At 46.3% G+C, this 19,289-nt stretch overlaps 1 protein-coding gene across 8 annotated transcripts in view; it reads right to left on the bottom strand.

The window, feature by feature from the left end:
- The window catches only part of SEC31A (SEC31 homolog A, COPII coat complex component), a 39,344-nt gene that overhangs the window by 9,808 nt on the left and 10,247 nt on the right, over positions 1 to 19,289 (bottom strand). For 2 of the 8 annotated variants that reach the window (XM_082282159.1, XM_082282160.1), the window contains exons 10-23: positions 18,964 to 19,116; positions 17,353 to 17,589; positions 16,721 to 16,795; positions 14,643 to 14,693; positions 13,776 to 13,853; positions 11,505 to 11,580; positions 10,706 to 10,884; positions 9,068 to 9,194; positions 8,780 to 8,925; positions 6,933 to 7,106; positions 6,239 to 6,412; positions 3,600 to 3,692; positions 2,804 to 2,933; positions 1,461 to 1,817 (exon numbers count right to left, since the gene is read on the bottom strand). In XM_082282159.1, coding sequence (XP_082138285.1) covers positions 1,461 to 1,817; positions 2,804 to 2,933; positions 3,600 to 3,692; positions 6,239 to 6,412; positions 6,933 to 7,106; positions 8,780 to 8,925; positions 9,068 to 9,194; positions 10,706 to 10,884; positions 11,505 to 11,580; positions 13,776 to 13,853; positions 14,643 to 14,693; positions 16,721 to 16,795; positions 17,353 to 17,589; positions 18,964 to 19,116 — 2,050 coding nt within the window. The remainder of the gene's footprint in view (positions 1 to 1,460; positions 1,818 to 2,803; positions 2,934 to 3,599; positions 3,693 to 6,238; positions 6,413 to 6,932; positions 7,107 to 8,779; positions 8,926 to 9,067; positions 9,195 to 10,705; positions 10,885 to 11,504; positions 11,581 to 13,775; positions 13,854 to 14,642; positions 14,694 to 16,720; positions 16,796 to 17,352; positions 17,590 to 18,963; positions 19,117 to 19,289) is intronic. The other 6 variants (XM_082282162.1, XM_082282163.1, XM_082282161.1 and 3 more) reach the window with 5 other exon arrangements.

The raw sequence follows: 19,289 nt of genomic DNA, 5'->3' as shown, positions 1-19,289 counted from the left end.
CAGAAGCTATGCTGTCTGCATTATAATGTGCTGCTTGACATCCCAGGCCTAGAATCCTATCCAATACCACTTCCACCATCCAATTTAATAACTCCTTTGGCTTAGAGATTCAAATTTGACATGCCCCGTAACATGGGGTCAGGAGAGGTCACAGTACAGCACCTCCAAGAACAAACAGGACACCAAATCTGGCTGCATGGTGAATGGAAAAGGCCTTTTCTCCCCTTGCAACTCTGGCAGCCCTACACCTATTTTTTGACAGGGCAAAAGACTGCTTTTCCCGCAAATGCAAGGGGGTATGTGAGCTGCCAGCCCCAAGGACACCAACAGGAGCATCTACTCATAGGATTCATGCTGCCAAAGGCAAAATGGCTTTTCTGCACTGCATCACCCCTAACAGACTTTTAAACTAAGAGAGGGAATGACAGTGTGCACATTAGGGCTTGTCAGCAGAGTCGACATCCCCAAAACATCCCTCAAATCTTGCCCAGCATTCCCTGTACTCTCTGCCTCCCAGATCTGGTCCTTGACTCTTCAGCTGGACCACCTGGATGTCAAGTATGTTTATGAGCAGGTTTAGAAAAGGACTGCTGATTCTTCCTGCACTGTCTGGCATGCAAAGCTGCTGCTTCACAGGCTGCTAAGTGAAGGGACAGGTTTGTTATGGCAGGCGAGGTCACTGTCCCACGGCAAACAGTGACACCCAGGCAGTCACAAGCAGACACGGAGCCCCACGTCAGCGAGTGCTCTCTCACCAAGCGTGCTCCAACATGCTCCTACGTGTCAGCCACACACACATGCTTTTAATTGACATTCAGGGAAGAGACATGTGAAAGCATTTCTAAATCACTTCTGATTATCTTTTAAGGCAGTTGCAGCTACAGTAAAATCCCATCACCATAAGAGGTTAGGGACAAAATAGTGAAAAGGAGCTGATGCCACAGGAAATGCTGTTTGAATTAAATATGCTGCCAATCCTGGGCTTAAAAGGCTGCTCAAGAACCAGGGACACAGGGACAAATCACATCTGCAAAATCATTCTGCGAGGAGAACTAGGATCATCTTGTCTGCAGCAATTAGGAAAACTTGCTCATTTTTGTACTTTGCTCTCCAGTCACAACACAGGCTCTGACGCCAGTGATAAAATTGAGCCATGGCATCTATGGCATACGACAGCCTCATAACAAGCCTGTTGTTACATCCTGTCCTGGGCAAGACAAAAGCTCTGTGACTGTGGCAAGGTCTGGCTCGCCAGAGAAAGGTGACTGCTCATGCTGCTTAGTGCACCAACAGCCCTATCACAGATGCACAAGGGTGATGATGTGGTTTAGAAATGCTTTGAACTGATCTCTAAGCAAAAGCAAACTTTTCGCAGAGCATTCACAAGGAAAAAAGTGCATATTTAACTGAGTGGGTGAAGACCAAACCCCTCCCTCCTCCCTCCCTGTCCAAGCGCAGACCTGTTCTCTGGGATGCAGGAAGGTCACTGGTTGCAGGCAGAGTACCTGTTGGTCCAGTAGGTAATGCATAAGCCACAGAAGTTGCTGGAGGTCCTGGCCTGCCATGCTGAAAGGATGTGCCAGAAGAAGGAACAGGGTAGGAAGAGATGGGATTCAGGCTTGTTGGGGAGGGCTGAGGCTGCCCAGGGTACAGCGGGGAGGGCATGGAGTGGGCAGGGGCAGAGGGCAGGTAGGAAGGGGTGGTGTTAGGGGCAGGGCTGGGGTAAGAGGCTGAAGCAGGGACAGCAATAGGCTGCTGAGGCTGATAGAGAGCTGGTCCCCCTGTTCCAGAGGAGTACTGCTGTGTGGCCTGATACGCTACAAACAGGGAGAAAAAACAGTCAGTCAGTGAGTTCATAACAGAGCAGTGGTTTCATCTGCCTCTGCTTCCTGACTCTCCTCTCTTCATCCCCCTACCCCCCGAAACCACTTACCTGCCCAGCCAAATCCTGGTTCCCACAGCTCTGCCTGCACTTGTAGGACTGCTCGAATCCCCAGCGTGTCGCTGGGAGCAGGGAGGCACAGAGAGGATGGCCTTGGCTCAAAGGACTCCTCTTCTCCCACACACACTCTCCAGCCCAGAGCCACCATGCTGCTTGGGGTGGGGCTGGGACACGGACACTGTGGTCTTCTGGACCACTGCCATCCTCACAGGGGTTCACAGGGCAGGGAAAGCCCTACCCCAGGTTTTTACAAAGGGAAAGTCCAGGCCAAGGAAATGAACAGGCTCTGGAAGGGAATGTAAGCTCACAGGCTTTCACTGTGGGCCCTGCAGCCTAATTTCACTGCCTCTGCCCATCTGTGGCCATTTTTCCTACATCATGCCAGTATTTTCAGTCCCTCCTTTGAGTGTATCAGGGCTCTGCCCCCTTCTTCACTCACCTCTACTACTGCCCTCATTTCCTCATCCCCTTTCCTATCTCCATGGAGCCCCAATGAGAAATGGATGGCCCAGCTGCACATAGATGAGCTGTGTCGCTCCTTACCAGGCCTGTGCTGCTTTCCCAGGACTCAGACTTTGGAGTTTCTGACCCTAGCGCAACCTTCTGACCCTTGGGCAGGGCCAGCTGTCGAGTGAGTCTGAGAGCTGTGGGTAGACACCTCAGCAGAGGAGGAGTGTTTGACAGAGGGTGTCTGGACCCCATCAAGAAATGACAATACTCAAATGTCACCTCACCTTTCTCCCCACCCCGCAGGAACTGTGGGACTGGCTTGGTCTGAACACTCCCAACCACAAGGAGTATTCCTGAGTTAATGCTGGCCCACCTGGGTGGGAAAGAGAGGGGGAAGCTGCTGTTACTCACTCTGTGGGTACGCTGGCCGTGTTCCTGCTTGCGAGTACATGCTGTAGTTGGAAGATGTGGCTTGCTGTGGTGGCATGCTGGGGCCAACAGCACCTGGCATAATAAACCCTGGAGGAGGTGGGTTGTCCCCCTGCAAAAAGAAAAAAGATTACAGGAAAAATGGTTGGGAGGGACAAGGTTTAATCACTAATGCTAATGCAGTGCTGAAGCAGAACTGCTGCAAAATGATCAGTTCACATTTCAAGGCCCAAAACCACATTCCCTGGAAGAAGGGAATCACCGGCACAGGGGCAAATGCCTCCAAGCACCCCAGTGCTTTAGGGTGCCCAGCACAGCACTGAAAGCACAGCTGGATGTGCAGTGACTTCAGCAGCAAGCAGAGCAACACACACCTTCCTGCACAAGGGAGAGCTCCCTTCCCGTGCTGCCTGGTGTTCAGGCAGCCCGAGAGCACCCTGCCATCTTTCAACTAAACTTCAATGTTAACTCTGAAGCTTCTAATCTCCATGGAAAAGGGGAAAGGAAAAATCATACTTCAAATATTCCAGTGTGGGGCAAGGGTTGGGGAGACTCAGGTCACACTGAGCTCCCACTCAAGGCTTTCCAGTGCCGCTCATCTGGGCATTGGTGAAAAAAAAAAAAAAAAAAGTAACATGATGCAGAGGAGTAAAACCAGAGCACACATGAGAGCTGCTCCTTCCATCTATCTGTACCAGGCTGTGCCAAGTACCCAGACTATACAAGGAGACATACCAGGGTGGAGCAGAGGCTCAGAGAGGAATAATGAAGGTTATACCTGTATGTCAGAGGGACAGCCTGCAGGAGGATGGCTGGGAAGGGCAGTAGGAGTTTTGTTACTCCAGGTAGTGACAGTAGGGGCAATTCTAACCTGAATCGAACAAAGAAATACCAATCATGGAAAACAAAACAATAAAAAAGTCTAAAGGGTTTCACAAAACAAGACGCAAAGAAGTGAACGCAAGAAGGTTTGCATGCTGGCACTTGTAACAGCCATGAAATCTCAGAGGAAGAAGGAAATTGCATTCAAGACAGACAAAAATCACTGTGCACTGGAGCCAAAGTAAATTGCAGAGTGAGGACAAAGCACAGTGGAATTGCAGCTGCAACAGGCTGTGGAGCAAGTGCAGTGTTACCTGTGCCAGTCAGCCAGGTCTCCAGCTTTCAGCACGTTTTCCTACTGCATACGGCCCCCCCCGTCATTAGTCCATGACAGCGAGCATCACTAACCACAGCTGCAAGCCCCAGGTTCCGTGTTAAATTCAAACATACGCCTCACACAAAAGGAGTCTGTTTAAACTGAGCTTCAGATGAATTAAAAAAGGTTAAAATCTGATACTCAGCTCTTGCACATGCACAAACATACATCATAATGGTAATTGCTCCCCAGCCAGTCTCCCGTAGCTCCTTTCCTCTATTTTCCTTCTTTGCCATTCCAAACGGCTTCAATTCCATACAACCACTTCTACCTTTCTGATGGGACAGAAATCAAGAACTTCCTGTGCCTGTCACATTCCTGGGCAAGGAGTGGGCGTGCTGCCCAACAGCAGGACAACATGGCTGGGGTTCAGGAGCATAGGCAGAGGGAAAGCTGTGACCCTGCAGTCCTGGCTGGCTCAACTGGCTTCAGTCTCTGTGTCTCTAGCCGCACACAGTGCTAGGCTAATGGTGCAGTCAGCTGCACAACAGCCACTGCTAATGCCTGCATAACTCATCACTGGAGTATCTAAAAGACTTTTTCACCCCCTTTCATGCCTGGTTTATTCAGATGAAAAAGAGGGTTCACAAAACTATGCTAAAAGGAATCCAAATGATAAGTGCATGTTCCTATTTGGGACAGCAGTTAAACAAAGGCTGCCTCAAGCTTGAACAAGTCACGCTTTCTTAAAAGGAAGTCAAACAAAGCAAGTGTCCTGAGACTCAAATATGTCATTTCTCTCCATTCTGGTTCATCAGCTCAGAACCTTTCTGACTGACACCTGTCCCTTTCAAGCCCTTCCTGCTGAGGATGAACTCCCTGAATAGCCAGGAACATAGAGGGTTGTAACTGCCAGTGAACTTGAGGGGTTGTGATATACCCAGCCTTTAATTAATGAGCAGGGCTTGCTGAAATAATTGCTTGAGGCATTCTGGAAACAGTAGGAGAAAGAGGGAGCTCAGGTTTAAAAAGCATTGCTCATATCTCAACATCTAGAGGAGAGCTGCTATTCTCCAGAGCCAAAGAGGAAACAAACAGCTTCGTTTCTCAAGGCAACTCATCGCTTACAAGGAAGAAGGCCAAAGACACAGACAGCACAGTAGACTTGATTATTAATGATGATGCATTTAAAATCATATGCACTGGGGTTAGCAAGGTAAATCCTGGATGAATGCTTTGTCCCTTCTGAAATCTACCTTGCTAACACTCTGGAGAGAAGGCAGAGGCACACACTGCTGCTGACATTGAGAATGCCCAACTGCCCCCCAATCTTTCATCCCTTCTTTCTTTCCTGCCCTGGTTTTTCTGGCAGGCACTGCCTGAGGAGCAGCACAGACAAGAGATACCTTCGCTTGTGCCAATCTCTGTGTAAGGAGAACACCCACAGCCCTAACACAGCTCTGCTCTCAGAAAAGACCAGCCCAGAGCACCTTTAGAGCAGGGCCAGATGAGCTGCAGTGCTGTGCTGGGGGATGAGAGACCTGGCAGTGCTCTCTAAGCACACACACAGCCAGGGCTGCCCAACACACCACACTGCCCTGATGGCCAGTGTGTTCCTTTGTAGTGTCATCCTCATGTTAGAGGCAAAACCAGGGAATTTTCCTCCCCATTCCTCCTCTTCCTCCCTGCACAGCTCCCTTATTAGTCTTACACTCACCAGGCCCGTCTTGTAAGCCCAGCTCACTCTCAGCCTCCCCACCAGCCCACGCCCCTTACAGCTGGCTGGGAAAGTCTTTTCACAGCAAGCTGTACCCACAGCTGCTGAAATGTGCCCTCAGTTTGCTATTGCCACTGCTCAGCAACTTCTGCAGCCAAAATCAGAGCTGGGGGTGGGAATAATCCGCCCCAGGGAGGCTGGTGAGCCCCAAGGCCTGCAGGGATGGGACAACATCAGGGACTGTGAGAGGGAGCACAGAGAACTCCTGCAGTGCTCTCCCACACAGCTGCTCTTGGCACTGAAGCACATTTTCAAACAGTGGGGAAAGACCAAATCTTCAGAAGCAGGCTACTTGATAAGGTGCTTAAAGAATGTTTCCGGATGAGAAGTAAAGGAGGCATCTGTACTGACTGACAGGAAGCACCAAGGACCTTCACCACAAGGCTCTCAGTAGAGGTTTGTCACACAGCCTCAGATCAAGAGAAAGCAAAAAAATTATTACATCCATCATTCTCCAGAACTCAAGCAACGTATCCCTCCCTTATTGCCAAAGGCCATTTACCTGCTGGTAGTACTGCTGGGCTGGAGCCTGGGGTGCCTGCATCCGTCCAGCCACCGGGCCAGCTCGTCCTTTGGGCATGGGCTCTCTCTCATATGGTCCCTTGAGGCCATCCTGTCCCGCTGGGAGCTCCCCTTGGGCTCTGCAAAGCCTGTCCCGTAGCTGCACGATGTTTGGCTGCAATCAGAAAAGGGCAGTGAAGGGAGGGGAAAGGCACTGCCTGGCACGCGGTGTATCACAGCGAGAGGCAGAGTGGCCACTCTCTCTCAGAAGCCTGCTCCTCTTTATTTCATTGGAATAAGTCTTTTCTGCATGAGAAATGAGGCCATTGGAACTGCCTTACAAGTGCCTGCCTCATTCCCAAACCAGCCTGTCTACAAATATCAGCTGATGGAAGATGAAGTCAGAAGAGAACAACCAAATGTCAATCGCTGTGTCTGGCTTGCAGGAGGGACACCCTTTGGCAGTCACTGGCTGCAGGCACAAGGGTGTGAAACCAAGAGGGAGCAGAAATCTGTGCACGTCTGCCAGCTCAGTGAGGCCAGTGCAGGGTGAGGGTAACATCCTGGCTGTCACATCCCAAGGTGCGTGTCAAGTGGCAGCCCTGATGCTGAACTCCACTGTGAAGGGACCTTTGCTCCAAAGCACACTGGTTCACAGAGAGAGAGGGGAAGCAAAGAGCCTGAATGCCCCATACCTGGTTGGTGTTGGCAGGAAGGAAGGTCAATGCTGCAGCCAGGCTTCCCTGAGCAGCCAGGAGGTTGGCATACTGGCTCATCTTCTCAGCCAAAAGGGCCCCCACGGCATTCGGGTCCACAGCCTGCGTGAGCTGCACAGCTTTGCGCAGGATCACGACCTTCTCTATTAAATCCTGAAAGAGCAGGAGGGGAAAAACCCACCCACGAGTGAGAACAACGAAGTGAAGGAGGTCTTGGCTAAGGACTGTTGTGGAGAGCTGCTCCTCAGGGCAGCCCTGCAGCACCCCTCTCACCCAAAGGGGAGCACAAGCCAAGCGCAGGTTTCCCGAACAGCCACAGCTGCACCAAAGGCACGGCTGTTCCCAGAGGATGGAACAGCAACCACCCACCAAGCAGCTTCTAACAGCAAAGCCAGCAGAGTTCAAGAGAAGTGCTTTTATTAAACAGGATTTCAGGGCCCTATCAGCACTGAGCATGTCCACCAAGTGGATGCTTTCATAAAACTATCTGGTGACAGCCTGAGAGCAAACAAACATCACAGCTGTCATCACTACTAGTGCCGGGCTGCTGCATGTTCATTTAGAGTGTTTTAGTAAGTCAGTTCTTATCCATCTTAAAAGGAGCTAAAAACTCCCTTGGGAGAGTTGTCCATAGTTTTCTAGTTGTTACAGCAAAATGGTTTTCCTGATATTCACCAGAAATACTCTATATCTTGCCTTCCTTGCACATCCCCAAACACCAGAGCTGGTCTTGGGTTGGGTTTCCTTCTAGTCCTAAGTTACAGGAACATTTTCTGTTCCATTCTCTCATGTTTTTCTTACTGTATTTATACTACAAATATTCATTTGCCAAAATTAAACCCCTTTTTAAAATCTTACAAGAGATTTAATGAGAATGTACCACACAAAAGATTTCAACCATACATTACTAATAGATTGTTTGCTAACCATTTGTTTTTCCCAACAAATCAGCACTTCAAAAAAGGCAAGTAAAAAAAAAACCAACAGCTTCTATTGCCACTATCATAGTAAACAAGCCACCTAATTAGGACTTTACCAATATTTTTCAATTTTACTGTCTGAGAGGCCAAAGCCATGCAATCAAAATGCAAATTCAAACTGAAGGTAAATCTGTAAATAAAGCCCTCAAAATTAAATAATTTTGATAATTCAAAACTGGAGAGAGTTAATGACATGAAGCAAAACTCAGATACACATCAGTTCCTTCAATTAACTACACAAGAGTCTCAGAGCATCATCAAATAAATACTTTCCAAAACTGGTCCTTTTCAAAGGCCTTGAACAGACAGAAGAAACTAACATTGTACTATAAAATGAATTATTCCATAACTGCTTCATTCCACTCATCAATCCTATTCCCTCAAGATATCTGCTAGGAGCAATGTTTTTCACTGCTGGAAACCAAGCCTTGTATATGCAAACCCCTAGAGAAAACTCTCATGACAGCCTTCCTACAATTGTCTCTCCAGATTTAAATCTAATTCTTTTGATTTCTTCTCCTGAATTTCCAAAAATATAAAAGTCCAAGTATTTCCTAACTGCAAAAGATGCAAGCACTGAAAGACCCTTTACCAAAACATTAAGTACTACAATTGTTTTTACACAAGTGTATTAGCAGCACCACCCAAAAAACAAGGCAAGCACAAGGGCCACTGTACTTCCCAACACATTTTCCAGTACCACATTTATGTGTTATTTTTCCAGAAAGGAAAGGCTTGCATCCTGATGTACGTCAGCCAGCAAAGCTCTACACTAGGTAAGTTGATTTAAGAGCCAAATGATTGCAGTCTCTTATTTCCAACATCTTTTTTAAAAGAATTACCAACCTGAAGGGACAAGGGGCTATTTCCATCCTGAACTTTGGTCCAACAAGCAACGAGCTTATCCACGTTGCCGGCACAAATGTAACACAGGCAAGCTTGTGTCTGCAGAACGCTGTCCCCCTCACTTTCCAGCCTGCTACCCAGGAGATCTAGATAAAATATGAACAAAGATGCTGGTGAATCACTCTGGTGATCCCTCCCCACCACTGCTGAAGCTGGGGAAGCAACTGGCTGAGCAAAGCAAAGCCATGGTACTGCTCCAGAATTAACCAGTCTGTGAAGTATCCTTACCACAAAGGGCTGTAAACTCGTCTGGCCTGGCATAAGTGAGCACAGCAGCCAAAGCCTCTCTCCAATTCTGCAGGTCACAAGACTGCACAATCTCTTTCCAGTTCTTTGTTACAACTGCAGTGATGAGCTGGAGCAGAACAGAGACCACAGTTAGAACCTTGGTAGGATTTCCTCTGTATAATACACAGCATAATTTGGATCTGTTCCAGTGTACTCATCCCCACTGTATCCAGGGTCAGGACAGGTACTGCACTGCAGTTCAATGGCTGCACAAGAGCACGTTTTACTTAAAAAGGAGTTCAGTGAAAAAAAATCACAGAACAAGCTCAGAGAACATGCAAAGGCCAATTATTTTTGCTACAAAATGTACAAGAAAAGAATACACGAATCTCCACAAGCTGTTGCAAACGGTTTTCAACACTATTTTTGCAGACAAAGATAACACACCAAGTACTTAGCTACAAGTCTTCTACACAATGAACAGGGAGAGGTATGGATTTTGTTTGTTAAACTGTTTTGTTCAGCTTTAAGCTCTTGGTCTCAAGCTGACCAGCAAGGGGCAGTTGAAAAGGCTGAATAAAGGAAGCAGCAAGTTGGCAGCAATATCAGCCTGAGCTGGGCTGTAGTATCCCTGTCCTCCACCCACCCACCCACCCAGGCTGCCTCTGCACAGCCCTCAGAATGAAATTCCAGTTTCTTTCTTCTCAAACTCTGCCTCCAGTTATTTTGCTTTGGACAAAAGACAGACTTGGCAGCTGTGCTGCTCTTTAGTGAACAAAGCCCTTCTCATGCCAAGACTTCAAGCTCAGAAACAGCTGAACAAGCAGCATGTGGGCAGTTTGGGACCAGAAAAGAAAAAACACCTGAACAACAAATGCAAGATCCTAACTACAAGGTCTGTCAGCATAGGCACATATAACTGGCCAGCTCTTCATAAAAACACCTTTTCTCAAAGGATGAACTACAGTGGAGAAACTCCTTTAAAAGCTGCCACCCTTGCTAAACCAGTTGTTCTTTTAAAGCCACTTCTCCTGTTTCAACCTCCTGTCACTACTTTCTCATACTGGTAGCAGAAACCAAAGATTTGCACAAGCAGCATCAGCAACCCCTAGCAGTGCAAAAAGCTGAAAATAACAATAACCAGCTGGCCGTAAGACACTGTCTCCTAGACAAAGGGTGATTAATCTACCCTGGGCATATTTTGCTCTCTCTTCTGTGCATGCAGTAAAACAAGGCATCAGCAAAATCTGTGTAGGCCGATCACAGGTAGAAATCAACATGCTGCTGCTGGCCCTGAGCACAGGTCACCTGTGAAAAATGTGACAGAAGGGCAGACTGAAATGTGCCCTGCTTAAGGTATTTGTCTTTATTGTTGAGAATCTGTTAGTGTACATGCAACTCAGAGACACTGGAGATGAGATAAAGAATACTCTTGTGCACTGATATTCAGTGTGCCTCTTCTCCCTTTATCAATGCATTAAAAAAGACTAACAGAAATCCTTCTGCTCCGAGACCTTACAGACTTGAACACTTACTAACATCTGCCAGAAATAAACCTATAACAAGAAAACTTTTAAGGTGAAAAAGGGAGTTGCCAAAGGCATATGAGCATGTTAGCTCTGACTTGGAAACACATACCCTGGTAATTTTGCTCTGCATCTTGGCAAAGTACTTCTCCTGTGTCCGGGAGAGCAGCTCCTGCCCGCCGGCGATGGCCAGGATGATGGCATCGGCCATGCGGTTGTCGTGCAGGCACAGATCCACTGCGCTTTCAAAGTTCCCCGTCAGCAGAGCCTGTGTGATCAGCCCATCCACATCTGCAAGGAGACAGGGGTGCACTTCCGAATGCTGCCACAAAAGCCACTGAAAGATGCAGCAGCAGGTGACACTGTCTGACTGTACAATGCTGGCACAGCTGTCTGCAAACCAGCCTGCTCCTGGCCAGGTACTTACAGAGGTGCTCACCTTCACCTCCAGCCTCAAACACACAGGGGCACTGTCAAGCACTACTTACCTTGTTGCAGATCAAGTTCCTAGAGGTCTAAATGGCCTCTGAAACAGCTACCTGAACAGTGCCATAAAAAGTCTAACCTCGACAGGGGTCAGTGGCTTCTGTGTTACTCAAGATCCCCTGGGAGTTTCTGTATGAACAGCACTTCATGCCTGACCAAGCGTGTCGAGTTTTATATCAGAAATCACTCAGAGCAGCTGCCATGTCAGCAATAGGGTACACAAGTGCTGTATAACTTCCTTCCTTCCTCAAAAAAGTTGTATTTTCAAGTGCCTTGAGACTGTGTGATAATGCAGTTAGAGGCAAGTAATTACAACCCTTCACAATCTGTGCAGAATTTGCCTTCTCACTGGAACACCAGTATCAACATCAGTACTTATAAATAGCAGTACATACAATGAAATCCATATCAAGGTTTTTTTGTACCTCCACTAACAGAAATGTTAAATGTTGTCTTTGCAGATCCCAAATCTTCAGTTTCTTTTTTATGGTCCTTCAGTGTCTAAGAGAAAGGAAAAGCATGATTTTTGAGATTATGTAAACACTTAGAAATACACACATTTTAAAACCATGCAGCTCTTGCATTGCAAGTTAAATTTAGAACTTCAGACTACCAGTCAACTCAGAGATCATTAACTCAGAAGGGAAGGTTATCCCTGTGTGCTAGTTTGGGCAGAGGTGAAGTCACTTTTCTTCAGTATGGGGCTGTGTGATTTGTCCTGGAAACAGTGCTGATAATGAGATGTTGTTGCTTTTGCTGAGCAGCACCTGCACAGCATCAAGGCCTTTTCTACTTCTCATACTGCACCTCCAGTGAAGAGGTGGGGAGTGCATGGGGAAGCTGGGATGAGACACAACCAGGACAGCTGACCCCAAACTGACCTAAGGGATATTCCAGGCCATATGACATCATGCTCAGCATAATACAAAGCTGGAGGAAGAAGAAAGAGATGGATGTTGGGAGTGGTGGCATTTCTCTTCCTGTCACTATTACATGTGATGGAGCTCGGCTTTCTTAGGGATGAACACATGCCTGCCCATGGGAAGCAGTGAATTAATTCCTTGTTTTGCTTTGCTTTACAAAACAAACTTCCTTTATCTCACAAGTACCAGCAGCCAGACACCTGGATCCTGGGTACTGACTTGCACCTGTGCCCATACACACACAGCCCCCTCCGAGCAAAGCTAGAGGTACAAAGAGAAAATCAGAAACCTTTTCTTTCCTCCTCTTTCAATTTTAACCCCTACCAAGAACAGTCTACCATTAATGCTACCTAGGTTCCACTTTGAATTCCAGCTCATCCTTGAAACCCTTTGCACTAGACATACACCCTAGTTTAAATAAGCAAATTACACGTGAACACAAGCTTAATTTTCAACACAGAAGTCCAATGTAGCACTCAGTACAGGAGTGCTCAGTGGACAGAGGCTGCTTTTTTTATAAAACTCACCCAGAATTAAGACAGAGACCACTTTGTGCAAGTACTTGGATTTTGGGATTTCAAACAAAACATTTCAATAATAAAAAATATCAAGAGGGAAGTCTCTCTCCACCATCGAATTTCACAGCACAGGCTAAGCAGAGTGCAGAGCCTGACCCACAAACTGCCTCCTCTGTCACAAGCCACTGCTCCATACACGAAGGGAGCTCAGGAACACCCTGCTTGTTCAGCTAAATTGAAGGACACAGTTGACCAAAGATAGGCCTTTGGATGGGAAGCAAGTCTGAAACAAGCTTTATGTTGGGCTCATGAAAAGGACACAGCGTCTGAAAAATTATTTTGTTGTCAGATAACACAGGATGCACGTTTGCTGTCAGTTGAGATGTTGTGACTATCACAGGACTAACGTGCCCATCCATTTACTTTACGTATGGGCACACCCTGATGCATCACCAGTGGCTTCAGGCCAGGCTCACAAATATTTAGGTAGGCTAAGGTCACGTTTGGCTGTGAATTCTCTCCTAGAAGAGACATTTGTTATGAGATATCCGATATCTTCATGACTGCATACAACAGAACCCTTACCCAGTCAGATACACGTGTCTGCCTCTACAGAGCCCAAAGAATTAACAAGCAATCAAGCACCTAACCAAGGAGAGCATTCTGGTTTTGGTGTCCTTAACAGGCTGTTTGTTATGTGGAGTCAAGTGCACCACTCCAACATGAGGAGTGAGCCTTAAACCACTGTCCCATCCCACAGACAGCTGCAGACAGGCACCAAGCACAGGGAGCACAGCTAACAGCCCAAATTCTAACCCAAAAGGGAGACTGAGGGAGTGGGGAAGAATGAAGTTGGCCTGTTCCGCAGCAGTACAGTATATGCAGTGCTAGTGACACCTCATAAGGCAGGGGCTGGGTCCTTAGTGCTAATTATAGACCTGTCCCCATATGTAAAACACAGGGCTGAAAACAATGCTGTTCAAATGGTCAGACAGGAGCAGTAGGTGTAGGATCTCAAATGCTGGCATGGTGGAGCACAAACTGCCTGCAATAAACCTGGCTGAACATACTGCCTGAAGCAGATGAAAAAAATCTCAAGTAACTTAACAAGAGACCAGTTTTACCATTCTAAATAACTTTTTGTATTTCTGTATATCCTCAGCAGCAGGAAAAGCCAACAAAATGAAACGCTGTCAAAAAGAACAAAGTAAACAGAGGGGAGGTCAGCAGGGTTAGTCTAGAGGGCAACAGATACCTCTCCCAAGAACTGCTCCTCTGTAGTCTGGCCTTCATCACCCTCGTTTGGCACAGATGCATCAGATTCTGCAGGAGCCTTCAGCAGAGAGAAGACGCCATAAAAATCCACCAGCAAAAGAGGCAGAAGTACTTTGCATTGCAGAGTATAGTCACCTTCCCACCAAACAACAGTTAGAACCAGACTGAAAATCACAGAAATGCATTGGGAATATATGCTTGAGCATCACAAACATGGTAGAGGCCGTTTCCTTGCTCTTTGTAATTACACAGTACCTTGTGCTGTTTTCATCTCAGCTGCCTCAAAACATGCAACAAAAGCCTTCTTCCCCATTAGGCATCTACAGAAGACTCTGAACTGTCTGTGGCACAAAAGCAATGCAGTCCTGCTGTAGACTCAGGCCATTGCAATCACAATGGGCAATGCCTGCACTGTAGTTACCACTCCTGTAGGAAGAGTTACAGGACCACACTCTCAGTCCTGTTTTTGAAGCCTGATGAAGGCAGTGTTCTTGAAATCAGGTGCCAGGCAGCAAGGCTCTGCCCTGTCTCACAGGCAGCACAAAGTGCCACAGTGGGCAATACATGCAGCAGCAAGGAAAGGTGGAGGGACACCAATGAGACCCCAGATTAAAACCTGTGACTGAGAGCCCTTCATTGGAAAAGGAGGGGAACATCTGAGTGGAAAATAAGTGGCTGGTTTTTTTAAATACCTTCATCCTACTGAATGTAGGAACTTGCCACATGCTGGATTATTTGTGACTTACTTTGGGACAGCTATCAAGTGAAAAGAAAAATGACTCTTACTTTGCAAATTACCATGGCATTATAGAACTAACCACAGAGTCACATGCATGTGTTTGCTTACCTCTCCCAAGACACCATCTGCAAGACCTTCTTTATTCAGAGCAGATGTGATCTATAAAACAACATATTGAAGTAAGTACCCTTTTAAAGAGGCACCAAATTCTCAGACTGCAAAACTGGCACATGTAGCTACTATGTTGCTTACACAACACTTAACATGAAATTAAACATTTTAACATAAAACTAAAGCCATTTCCTTTTCCAGCCTGGTGATGGATTTACTGCTAAGATCCCTACACCCCAAGCTCTGATGGAAACAACAGCTGCACTATGCCTTTAAACCTCTAATTGTTAACTCAAGGGCCTCAAACCTCAACTAGAGCTGCTGGAAACCACAGGAAAAAAAAGCAATATCAGAACATGAAGGACAAAACCCTCTGCTCTGGTCAGGGAAAACAAAGCAGTGACAATCCTTGTGGAACAGGGAGCCTGTCAGGAAGCTGTGCTTTCAAGCACATCAGGTACATGGCTGTGGACTAGGATTTTCCAAGGTACAAAAGAGTTAAAATGCTCAGCTTCTACTGCTTTGCGAAGCAAGTCGTGACTCCAGATTCAATTAGGGCTCTCAAAGCCAGCAATTTTATGGATAGAGTTTCTGTATTATTTCAGCGTCAGGGAGCCTGCGTTTCACATTGCTCCTAAAATTATCTACTGCTTTTGGTATTGTAGGCTTTATTTTACCCTTGTAGGCTGGTTTGTGTAAAGAGCTGAGCCCAAATTGCCAGAGACAGTTTTCTCTTTCTTTTTTAATCACTGGTTTACAATAAAAATGAGAAATCCAGGACTTGGCTTGCATGAGAATCACAGGTTTTAAGACTATAACCCACCCTCCCATGTTCCTAACAGCTTATTACAAGAAGCTGAAATCTGTGATCCCTGTTTTACTTTCCTAATGCTACCAGTAACAGGAAAACCAAGTTGTGATTTAGTGAGCTTTTCATCTGGGTATCACAAACTTTACGATGAGCTGTACTGTGTTGCTTCTTGACACTGTAGAAAGCATGGACTCAACTTCTATGGGGAATGTTTTTAGAAAACAGCTACATAAAAACAGGGCATTGTAGCTCCTCTCATCTGTTTCTCAAATACTGAAATAATGGTGTAGGCCTGGCATTCCAGGCCACCCAGTTCAGCTGTGCCCATTTTCCCAGCTTCTCCCCATGCACAGGGTATATCAAACCCAGAGCAACAGCAAGCAGTGGGCTTTAATCTCATGAGGTCACTCTGCAGAACCACTACTAAATTTCAACTGGATTTTCTAATTGAAAGCTGCTTTTCAAAAACAGGGTTACCCTTGCTGTGCTTGCCTTTGCACAAATATTTAGAAGCTGAGGACAAACTGTTATCAAAACCATGATTTTTTTCCATAATCATATTAATTTTGCCTTGAAGGACATTTAATTCATGAGCACAATGACACTTTAATGGAGTCAATCTTGGAAAATAAAAACAGTTTGATATAATGAAAATGAGTCAAATGTTAAAATGAAATACTAGATAGTTCCTGGGTAGACAACTGAAAGCAATGAAGAGCCAAAAGGCACAGCAGGTAACTCCCTGTAACACTGTGTAAAAACCTTCCAACTGGGAAGAAAGGTCTATAATGATGTGCAAATTGCTTCCTGGTAATCCAAATTTTGCTTTTCCAAATGTAACCACATTTGACCTTTGGGGTTGGCTTTTTTTCTTTTTCTTTCAAAAATGAATGATGCCTCCCACAAACAAAAAAGACTACCCCAGGTTTTCCTAGTTAACGATAGCCTGAAAACTACTTACGTGTTCTTCAACCAGAAAGCCTAAAAGCATATCCCATTCCAGATGCTAGAGCAGAAGGATGTCACATGGCAAAGTTACATGACTAGCCTGAATCAATAAATATCAAAGCTTCTTGAGGGGTGAGAATTTCAAATCAACTATGGACAGTCAGATGCAGACATCTCTGAAGTCTGTTGCCTGCTCTGACATTTCCATTGAACATCCGTATTACAAGAAGACACAACTAATGAAAAAACCCAACAGAGCAAACTGTTTTCTGTAAGAATGCTGAAGTTACTCAGAAGTTATTTATCTCACATTTACCTTCTTCCTCAGATCATCCTTCCTGTATCCTAAGAGCTCGAGGTACTTAACACGTGAATCTTCTTCGAAGTTCACCTTTAAAAAGTTAAAGGCCATATTGCAATTTACAACTTTTCATTTTCCCCCTCACTGGCAGAAATGACTCAGTGAGATTCACTGACTGAGAAGACTGAATGTAATAAAGAGAACTGCAAAAGTCTTCAGTGACTTGGGCAATAGAGCAGGTGGGCAAGGCTTCCATCTGGTTATTGTAGGTGAATAATCTGTTTATCTGCTTCACTTGGAAACCTCTAAATGCTCGGAGTGAGCAGTGAAAAGCCCATCTAAAGCTATCCCAAAGCTTTAATCCTTCTCACTAGCTCCCTGTACAAGTATGTGCTGATGGGGGATACCAAAAACTATGGGATACCTTCACCCACACCTTTGCTTTGCCATGACTTCTCACAAACACCCCTGACCCTGAGGACCCTCCCTCTTCTGGTGGGCCCCCTCCAGTGACCTGGCTTATGGGCACTATTCCCACAGCCTGCAGCTTTTGGTTCCCAGCATCTCTTCTGCTAAATGTGCAGAAGGAACCACGTCCTGGCTTTCCCAGTCAGTGGGGAACTCCCAAAGGGCTGTTACCCTATTACCTTTAAGAAGGCCCACACGTTCCTCTCAAAGTCAGCCAGGGCCATGTCGATTTTCTTCTGACAGTAGCTGACAAAGCCCTCGGACTGCACAGCCTCCTGCAGCTGGTTTGAGCGGGCCAGGAACTCCTTCTCTGTGACAACCTGGCTCACATAGACATGGGGATGCTGCTGCTGCTGCTCCATGCCCGGCTGCTGTGGAGACTTGGAATTCTCAAACGTCACCAACTTGCCTCCAAACTGGAATTGAAGCATACACGCAGTATGTGAAAAGTATACAGCAGGGAAGCAAGCATGAAAATGTGTCTTATGTAACATATATATGCTTATTGCCCAATAACTGAACACTCCTGACATCTGCTCATTGATTTGATCCCCCCCCTCCCCCCAATATTTCTATGCATATAAGGAGCTTGTGGGATAAGTAGGTTCACATTTAATAAGATTTATAAGCACAGCCATTCCTGTGCCTGTGTTTTTCTCAGGCAAAAGACTGACCAGCAACTGAGAGCTAGAGCCATGGATTTATAGAGTACCCAGCATCAGTGGAGTATCTCGTGATACTGCAATGCAATTATCAAAGAAACCTATGCATCATTAAGTAAACGCTCAAGCATGATGTCTGCCCTGCTCTTGCCAGGCTGTTTAGCAGTTGAAATCCTACTGAGAGATAGGCAGTAAGTTGTGACAACATTTGAAGAGGTAAAATCAACACAAGAAAATAATTAGGAGGGGCTTATGATATTATTTCGTTCTGTAGCTCAAAGTTAATTTACACAGGCCGGTCCAGTAAAATCTGCCTTAAAAAAAAAAGCAAAAGCCTAGCCAGGAAAAGACTGACACCTGGCTCCTAGAAAACCAGGACAAATAAGGGAAAAAACAACATCATAAAATGACACATCAGTCAGTGGCTAGGCAACATCACGTCTGACAGGAGAAAACTGCATTTAATTTGCGCATCAGATTGTGAATAAGCAGACATACAATGCTGAAAATTGGGAAGTATTTCAGCAGAGAAATCAATTTCAAATGGACAGGCTAAAATCTCCAGAAGATCCCAAATAAATGGCCTGTGAGTTTAGAAAATAAGCCAAAAGTGGAGCCAAAGAGCAGATGACTGCAAAAAGCGGCACTTGCCATGCCCTCACCTGGCTCCTCTGCAAATCAACTGGCCATGGAGGAACCCAGCCTTGTGCTGCGACAGCAGCTCCTGCTACCTTGATCAGAGCTAACCTGAGTGTTCTCCACCACACTGACTCACATGAGTGAGGTCTGAAGCTGTGAAGTCTCAGATACTTGCCCAGTTTGGTCTCCCCCCTCCCATTCCCTCCCATGTATATTTGTTTACTCCAAAGCAAGCACTGCACAGAAATAAAAGCGAAGCCCTAATGCCAAAACACAGACTAACAAATGCCTGTTGGCAATGTTTCTTTTCCCCAAGCATTTTGGTCAGGCTTTTGCTGCCCCAAGCATCTCCCACTATGGTGACAAACAGGAAGTTCTCCCAAGGTGGAGCACCACACTGAACTCCCCCCTTCCTAAGGGGTTTAGCAGGTGCCAGCAGTATCTCCCTACCTGCCTGGCCAACCCTGCCCATCCCTGTCTCCCCCTTACCGAGAAGGATGCTCCCATGGGTCGCCGAATCCACTTGGGTGGTTTCTTCAGAGGCAACACCACACTCTGTGGGGCAGTCTGCTGGGGAAGCTGCAGGGGAGGCAGGGGCTGGCCAGTGCCAAAGGGATCAAGGTTCCCAAAAGACGAGGAGAGCTTTAATAACACAAGGGGAAAAAAACAGAAATGACATTTCTCTTATGAGCTAAACATTTATTTGTGCTGAAGTGGTACTCCTGCAAGCAGGGCTGCAGACAGCCGCTGAAGACTTCCCATGTTTTGTCCCCCCACCCTTTCTGTCCCTATTCTTAGCTGAACAACTTTCAACA

The sequence above is a fragment of the Coloeus monedula genome, assembly GCF_965178545.1.
Source record: "Coloeus monedula genome assembly, chromosome: 5".
In the NCBI taxonomy this organism is placed as follows: domain Eukaryota; kingdom Metazoa; phylum Chordata; class Aves; order Passeriformes; family Corvidae; genus Coloeus; species Coloeus monedula.
The sequence above is the reverse complement of the archived record's forward strand: the minus strand, read 5'-3'. Positions and strand labels throughout refer to the sequence as shown.